Below are 9,357 nucleotides of genomic sequence, written 5' to 3' on the forward strand. Positions count from 1 at the left end.
CACGACAACGTTGCCATGGAAACATAAATTTATTATGAAATATCCTCAAAGAGCGATACATTCACACGGGACTCGTTAATATGCTAATAAATAATTTTAAACCATTTTGGAGCTCTATACCCGTTTAACCGAACACAATTAGAGAGAACGCCTGTTTAATAACCTCTTATTTTTTTCTTATGAGCCAAGATGGCGGTTGAGTTCCCCGGTTTCTGTGTGGATGACGCCATCGACGTGCGCCCGCAAGTCTCCGCGCATGCGCAGGTAACTGACCTTCTTCGTGCGGCCTCGTCTCGCTGCAGACGGGGACCTTGAGGTGTGTTGTGAACTGTCAAATTAATTTCGGCTAGTTTTGGTGCGGTGAAAGTCACACCATGTCTGGTGTGGTTGAGATTCCGACGTTGCAGGACCTTAACGTCGATGAGGTGAGTCGAAATAATGGAAAAATGCAACCAGAGGGCTGCCTAAAGCTGCTGACTGCTGCTTGAGTGCTATAGCTAACGTCAACTAGTAATGTTTATTGAAATGTGATAAACTTGTGCACTATGTAGGACCAAGGAAAGTGAAAATAGTGTTAATCTTTTAAGCAGCGCAATTCGTTCTTTTTCAATATTATTTGTATATAAAGTTATATACATTTATTTCGTGATAAATGCTATATAACGGGTAACACATTAAACTGACACCCACACTGTTTGTTTAGCAAACTTATTAAAAATACACAATAGAGTAATTTGGCCTGCCTTGTAACCAATATGCTTTGCGCAGTATCCATTACAATAATATAAATAAACTACAGATCACACGTTTTGCTTATGTAGAAAGGGCTTTTAAAAGTCATGCATGTAGTCCTTTTGGGGATGCCCTCAGTCAAAGCTTATTTTTATATGTCTTGTTGTATCTTCACATTGGAGTATTTAGAAGCGGATTCAGCGTTGTTATTCTGCACAGGTTAATGTGTCATCAGCTGTATTGAAGGCGGCTGCCCATCACTATGGCTCTCAGTGTGACAAGCCTAATAAGGCATTCATGCTATGTCGCTGGGAAGAGAAGGACCCCAGAAAGTGTCTGAATGAAGGGAGGAAAGTCAATGAATGTGCAATAAACTTCTTCAGGTAACCAAATTGTATTTGTCACGGTGTTCGTCTCACTTGTTACACACTTTTTAACACCGTGTTTCAAGCAGAAAATGAAAATTCTCTCATAATTTACTTTTCCTCACGTCATCCCAGATGATAATGAAAACGATGTCCTTTCGTAAGACGAAAACAAACTATATATCTGTCACTCTATATTCATATAAAGTTCCCAGCTTGTTGAAACTCAAAACGGCACATGCTTACATCAACAAGTAATCCAAATAACAACAATGGAGAATGACTTGAGAAATTTCTCAAATATGTGGGATGGCTGGAGTAAATTATGAAAAAACAATTGCTTCTTGGAGATCTTGAGCACATAGCTTGCTTTGCAACATTTTGATATTATCATGCGTCTGAACTATGACAAGTGTCTGTCATAAACTAGACAGCTCAGTGGTTAGATCATGGCACCAGCAACGCCAAGGTCATGGGTTCGATCCTAGGGATTGCACATGCTCGGATACAAATGTATAGTATAAAGCAATAAATTGCTTTGGATGAAAGCGTCTGCCAAATGCGTAAATGTAATGTCTGTATTTTTTTAAAGAGCTGAAATTGTTCATAGGGAAAGTTTATTTTACCCACAATGTAAATATGTTTTCTCGACTAGAATGACAAGCAGTAGGTATAGTTCCTCCAAAAATGAGATAATTTTTTCAAACTGAACTAACGTGCTGTTGTTTCCGCAGGCAGATAAAGGGAAACTGTGCTGAGTCTTTCACAGAGTATTGGACCTGTCTGGATTACTCAAACCTGGCTGAGCTGCGTCACTGTCGTAAACAGCAGAAGGAGTTTGATAACTGTGTGCTGGATAAACTGGGCTGGGAGAGGCCTGAATTAGGAGACCTGTCCAAAGTGAGTCTACATATTTATCATCTCTCTGTTTCCACTAGGGTGGCTCAAATCCAAAGCAAATTTACTGCATGGTAAATAAAACACGCTCATATTAATTTTTACAACAAAAATACTAATGTTTCTACCTACATTTTCATGGACGAATATATGATGTAATAAGCCAGATTTGTTTGACAACTTTCGTTCGTTTTTGCATTATCTCAGTTTTTCGACGTCAAGTTTTATTTCTGCTCAAATTCAACACGACTGGAATTGACACAATACTTGCAGAAATGCAAATTCAAGACAAACCTGGAGTGGTCTCTTAAATTTTTCGCAGCTTTATAACAGACAATACACACAGACTAGGTGTTTCTAGAATGGTTCATTTACTTAAAATAATTATTTGTTCTACCATGTTCACTGTATTTTGGCCCTTTTAAGCTATACAAGTTTAATGTCCAGGTTCAGTTGGAATGCAAAGAGAATGGGTTTCTTTTGTCTCAGTTTACTTTGGGATCCACTAAAAGAGTTTTGTAAATACCCATAAATGTAAAGTTTTTTTCTTGTGCTAGCAGAGCACTGCCAGACATGCCTTTTTACATACCTGTAGTTTGACTTGAGATCTGCAATTCAATTTCATACTTAAAAAAATATTATTTTCAGTGCAACACATATTTCTTGCCTCAAACTGTTCCTCTGTCCTGAAGGTGACCAAGGTGGCAACATCTCGGCCTCTGCCTGAAAACCCCTACCATTCAAGACCAAGACCTGAGCCCAACCCTCCTATTGAGGCCGAGCTACAGCCATCCAAACACGGCAGCCGTATGTTTTTCTGGAACTGGTGAAATGGGCCAACTGCTGTCCTCTAAAGATCATCATGTCCATCAACTCCATTCTTCTGGCCAGAACCAGACCCCACTTGACAGTACAAGATACAGCAGTCCAGTGGCAGTGCTGTTATCCTAAATTAATGTGTAGAAATGTCAATAAATTTTGTTCACTTACATGTTATGGAATTAAAACGATTTAATTTAAAATTGACTACATGTTGCTTTGTCTTTGTGCATAGTTGGATGGTGCGTGTTTGTTAGTTTTGAATTGTACTACGCACAATACTGTTTAAACAAAATACATTGTATAGGGTTTAAATGCAAAAATGTTAATGTTTAAAACCCGGTTAAGAAAAATGGTGTGGTGTTGCATGTTTTTTTTTTGTAGTTTGATCACGTTCACCTATCAGCTTGTTATAATAGAGCTTTCATGCATTTGGTCTGCTGTGCTGGCCAGCCATCACCTCTTGTCTTAATTTGGTGTTTTAAAACCAGATTTCGGCTGTGTAGTGTTGTGAACCTCAGGGGCTTCAGACAGTCCCCTCGGGTAAAAGCCAATTTCCCCCAGAACTTCCTTACCCAGCCGCTGGAGCAGAGCTGTAGGAAAAACACTACACAAGTTCAAAGAGTCAGGCCTGCACGGCCCCAGAGCACCGCAGGTCAATTGGCCCTACAGGCAACAGCACTGCTGCCCTGTGTAAATAAACCACTGTGCACAACTCTCTTTGCAACGTTTTTTAAAACAGGTTTCCAAATGTTAACCTCCTGAAAAAAATCCCTTGTGTCTCAGTGAAAAGTCATATCCGATTTTTGCCATTCAAAATGTGGAACATATTTCTGGGAGGTCCCACACGTGAAATTTAATCAAACTGGAACTAAATTCTTTTTTTTTCTTGCTTGTGCAAATTTAGCCCAAGAGTTGCTCTTGCCTCATACAAGTCAAAACGTCATTCTGGATGAAATTCATAGTCTTTGAAGAACCAAAGCAAGCTGCTGTCATGTTGCAGTCTGAGAGGCACTGTTGAATTCGTTCTGACGTTTTCTTGGCCGGAGTGAAACCGAATAGAGCGGGCCAGCTTTGCGCCAGTAACAGAGGAGTTATGGCATGGGATTGCTGAGAGACAGAGGGAAATATGACACACACTACAAGCAACAGATAACATGGGACAAAACAATGACTGAATCAATAAGAATGTTTTAATTTAATAAAGTGAGATGTTTTGGGACTGTTGGATTAGATAAATTGATAAGTCTGTCACAATAGGACATGCATTACAGTCATTTTTACCATGGTTAAGGGATGTTAAGGGAAAATCTGAAATGGCTACATAAACATGAATATGTCACATTTGTTAATGATTATTAGTGGAATAAGAATTAATCTTCACAGTAAAATTAAAGCAGTAATATTGCAAAATTTTAAATTGAGAGTAAACCACAGGGCTAACTGCTTAGACAATGTTTATTCCATACAAGGCAAGATTTCATAAAATAAATATACAGCAATACAAATATAATAAAGTTTGAGGAAACACATGATGGTGACTCCGTAATATTTACTTAAGGCTAAAATACACTAAAACACTTTTGCCCAGTCTGGACGTGTTACCGAAAGTCTTTTCCAGTCTGCAGATTTGATCAGTTAGTGTGTTTCAATCTGAATCTTTCGAAAAGTCTGCAAGTGAATTATCAAGTTAAAAAAAACTTGTAGTGTATTCCAGCCATTAGTGGGAAATATTTTTTGTTATTCTTGAGAATTAACTTATTTTTGTGATGGGTAAAAATGCAGCATGCCATTTTAAACAATCAAATACCCATTATATCTTTCATAGTCAGTGCATGCCTTTTACATGACCCTTTTTATGCATACACAATTACATCATTGCATGTCAGGCATTCGTTTAGTTTTCTAAGAGAAGCATCACTAAACTGTTGTTTGTGTAAGGGACTTTTGGATTATAAGCATTTTGCTTGGTGAATGATAAAGCTGGTTTAAAAAAATAGAAAGGTTTTGGGGTGTTTAACACCTTAGCAACCACTTAGCAACACCCTGGCATCTATCCATCAAACCTAAGCACTTGCACAGACAAGCTCATGTTCTTGTAAAAATATATATTGCTTATAAATATTGTAGCTATTAATATAAATAGCTACAATAAAACTAAATTATAACTCTAGATTTAATGTTCTCTAAAGAGTATGCTCTGTACAGTACATCTATTTTTAATGCTGTTTACTTAAAGACCTGCAAGTCAAACACCATTGTTGTCATGCTGCCAAATATGTCTAACTGAAAAATTCCCCCTTGATACTCAAAGGTGCGGTCCGATCCACAGACTCCCTCAGGAAACGTCGACAGCGGTGACGGTGACCCGACCCCCTTCACAGGTCCGTGTGGGGAGGCCGGAGTCTGGAGGCAGGGCCCGAGGGCTCGTGGCAGCGCTAGTTTAGACCCTAACAAAGGAAATGGGGGTCAGTGTTGGTCGACTCAACCCCGGCGCAGGAAGCTCTCTCTGGCAGGGAAAAGAAATACAATACTGGACTTTCACAAAGCGTCGGCCCGCACGGGAGTCCGCGGTGCTAAAACACTCAAACAAACTAGCTCATTCTCGTTCTTATACTGTCAATATTCCTATTGTTCGCTGTCTAATTTGACAGGATTATATAAATATTTGAGATGTGCACACACTGCTTGTTACCAGGCAATGTCACCGGGTCACATGTATGCGAGCCAAAGGACACAATGTTATGAAGTGAGCAATTACCTGTTTGGTGCAACCCCAGAACAAGACCCATCTATGTTGACACAATCATTGACACACAGGACACCAAAAAAACACACAACCTATTAAATGATGGTTCGACATTACATAGAAGACACATATGAGTGTCATAGGGTCAATAATGGCATATCAACGCCATGTTTACATACATTAACACTTGAACGTGATGTCACTGCTTGTGGGTGGGGCAAAAGATTTGCAGCCATCACTCAACTGGACCCAACTTTCGTCTTGGTGTGTGCAGCAAAATATCAAAAAAACAGCAAATAGTTTTGAGTCTTTGTTGTGTCTGTGTTGTCCATAAGATGACATGCTATATATGTTTACTTGTACGTTTTCTCCTCTTCTCTGATCTGGCGTGTTGAGAGGTGCTTTCATGTCTCCACTTAAAATGGCCTCTCACTAGAGTGGCTTTGAACTCACATGCAGGTCTAAGTAAAATACACAGTCTGCCACGGGCTGCGGACTCGCCATCCAGATGTCTGCGCAACAATACATGCACATTTCAGGATAACGCACAACTTGATCTGTACCATAAGTATAATGGGCCTTGCATTTTAATGGGATTAATGTCATGTGTTTGACAGGAGAGACTGATTTTACTCATACACACACATGTGCAACACACAGATCTCATAGCAGTAGGCAGAATACATGAAACACACTGACATTTTCCTGAAAAAAAATGGAGATATAAGATCTGATAGAAACCGGATGCACCGTTAGACAAAAAAGCGGTTCTATGAGTTAAACATTTCTCAGTGACAATAAAACAGATCTTTATTAACCTGTAAATGTATTTTGACATTACATAATGATATTTTTCAACTAAAATATATCAAACACTGACATTACAACATTGATATATACCATGTATACATGACAACATTTATGACAATGTTTATTCTATAGACAACACCGAAATGACTGGAAAATGTGTTAACTACGTAAGTTTCTCTCTATTCAGAACCAGATGAAGAAATGGCAACCTGATCTCACGGGAATATGTCACTTTTTTACAAGGTAGTAATTTTAAGTGAATCGTCCAAAAACATATGATTAGTAAAAAAATAAACAATAATTAAGCCCTACCCCTAACACCGCCCTTAAATTTAACTCAGTGGTGCTGATCTTTCCAAAACATGCGAATTAGATTGTAATAATTCGCACCATTAAGTAACCTCATAAAGTAGTGCCATGAGATTGAAATGCATATTTCTAAATCTTCATTCCGAAATCAAAGCAGGAAATAAAGTTGTGGCAGGTGAATTTGTTGGTAAACATAAACGGAGACCAATAATGACATTAACTTTGCAAACTTAGTCAACTATTATTTATCTTCTCGGCAGTCATTAAAGCATGCTAAATGTGGTCAGTCAAAATTTGTGTTTTCGACCTTAAATTTTAATAATGATTTATAATGAAAGATTTTACAGGACATTTCAGTAAAGCTGTGTTTGCTATGTTTCCCACAGAGGCGGGAATATCCATGTTGAAATAGCCCACTTCTGCCCTCAATGCACTCGAGTCTTATGTTATGTTCGCATGTTCACAATGACGTTCATGGGCCAGTTTGACCAAAATGTGCAAGTTTGTTTTCACGTTTCGTATAATCTCGGAATCTCATAATCTCCATTTTGGAATTGCAACGTTATTTGTGTGCAGCTCACATTCTATATCACTTCATAACCATACGAAAATACTAAAGATTTGCATAACTGTAATAAGTTTTGTTTATTTCCCCAAATACACGATTAAGTATTCATTTTTGTCACTACCAAAACAATTTCTGTCACTACTGAAACAACGATATACCCAGTGATACGTTTCGGTCGTGACTATTTTGGTATTGACAATTTTTGAATACTTTTGAGCCTAGCTCCAAGCACAGATCTGAACAGAAAACTAAATGTTATGGAATAACGCCCAAAAGGTTCGCTCAATTGAAGAAAGAAAGATGTTTGGTAGTGACGTTCCTCGAAGTTACAAACAGATTTTCAGACTTTTGAACACATTTCATTCAAAATGACAAGATCGATCTACTCACGATGGAGCCGATTGAGAGAGGGACACAGTAATGATTGTTGATTCAAATTTGTAGGGGTGTGGCTGAAATCAGTCCCAGCCAATGGACTAAGACATACACTGTGTCGGTAGTGACAAATCCGGGACACATTTTCTTTACAGTTTAATCATTTAAAAAGAAAACTGATATATTTTAGAACTTCATTTTTTTAAAACCTCAAGACAATAAAAACAACAATGGAAAAAATGCAAAAATAATTAAGTGGACCCCCATCTCCCAATTGAAAGTAACCAATAAAGAAAGATTTTAAATATATTAAGCTAACTAATGTTATAAATATATCAACAGATTGCGTTTCATTATTGCTGCATCTATTCCTTAGAATGCCGGTGTACACTGTTGACAAATCAGCTCCTCACAGCTTTCACCTGCTGACACATTTATGTTTAGACACTATTGTGGACGTCGTGTGTTGATTTAGCATGTAAATTTCCAGTATCACGCCTCTGTAAAGAGACTCTCTCAGACATCTGTTAACTGACAGCCACTACAGCGATTGCTGTTTGCATTCCTTACAGCGTGTGAAGTACCTTTTTCTGTTTTGAAAAGGCTTGTGACAGCTTTGTCTCAGCTACCCATTCAGCAACTCTCTTTCAGAAGCCAAAATAAGACGTTAGAAATGAGAACAAGACTGCACAAGTATGATGTCCTGATCACAGCTTCATGGTAATGGTTGAAAATATTTTTTTAGCAAAATTTAGCAAAATAAACAAACGTGACCTGCGAACCGCCGCGTTAACCGTTATGTTGATGCGAAACAAATGAAAGCTGAAATCAAGGTGCCAGGGTATGGACAATTGTCTTTTTCCACCCAAAGCTGGATTGCCTGCATAATGCAGTAGGAAAAAATCTGTTAACATTTTTTAAACGTGTCAATGTTTCACACATCAATTGCAGCCGATACTAAAGAGCGCGATGACACGCAACATCTAAACGCGTCACAAGCTGAAGGTGTTGTCATGTTGTTTTTCCAAAGTTTAATGGCAAAGCTGAATCTATGCCACAATGTAGTCATTGGACATGGCCGTTACCCTGCGTACGGAGGGGGTGACCCAAAAATGAGTCACAGACAGCAGGGAAAACAATGTTAAATGCAAATAATTGTAAATAAATACTATCATTGAGAAGCTGGTAGGATACCAAAAAAAAACAGGTTTGAAAACAATGTCCTATTAGTTAGTCTATTGGATTGGTTATCTCTTACCCAACGTAGAGAGAAAAACAAACCACCCTGATCATTTCAAATGCAAATTCACTTGCAAGAAAAATAAACAGGCTTTGTATTTTGTGCAGTGACTTATTGGATGTCTGAAGCATGAAATCATGAACATTTAAGATACGTTGGAGCCAGTAATGAACCCTTGTATGGTGTTTATATATCTGTTACTCAGCCAATGTTTGCAGGGCTAGTGGGCCCAAAGCAATTTTTCATTTGCTTACGGGGAATATTTGTGATTTAGCTCTTTTAATTGACATTCATGCAAGAGTTTGCAATTTTTTTGTTTTTGTAAAAAACATACCAACAAAGAATCCAAGAAATGGGTTGACAAACATTTTTTTTGGAACACTAAACATTGAAAACGGGTCACCGCTGGAAGTTGAATGTAAAAATTGGATCCTGAAGCAAAATCTCTCGAGAACCCTTGCAGTAGGCCGTGCGCATGCTTAGAAGGACACAG

The 9,357-nt window shown here is 38.2% G+C and overlaps 1 protein-coding gene across 1 annotated transcript; it reads left to right on the top strand.

The window, feature by feature from the left end:
- Positions 1 to 212: 212 nt before the first annotated feature.
- ndufa8 (NADH:ubiquinone oxidoreductase subunit A8) lies at positions 213 to 3,020 on the top strand. Its single transcript, XM_079449335.1, has 4 exons — positions 213 to 425; positions 952 to 1,115; positions 1,832 to 1,997; positions 2,687 to 3,020. Exons 1-4 carry the CDS (start codon positions 375 to 377, stop codon positions 2,822 to 2,824), a joined length of 519 nt encoding a protein of 172 aa, XP_079305461.1. The 5' UTR covers positions 213 to 374; the 3' UTR covers positions 2,825 to 3,020.
- Positions 3,021 to 9,357: the final 6,337 nt, after the last annotated feature.

The sequence above is a fragment of the Barbatula barbatula genome (genome assembly GCF_947034865.1).
Source record: "Barbatula barbatula genome assembly, chromosome: 24".
NCBI lineage: Eukaryota > Metazoa > Chordata > Actinopteri > Cypriniformes > Nemacheilidae > Barbatula > Barbatula barbatula.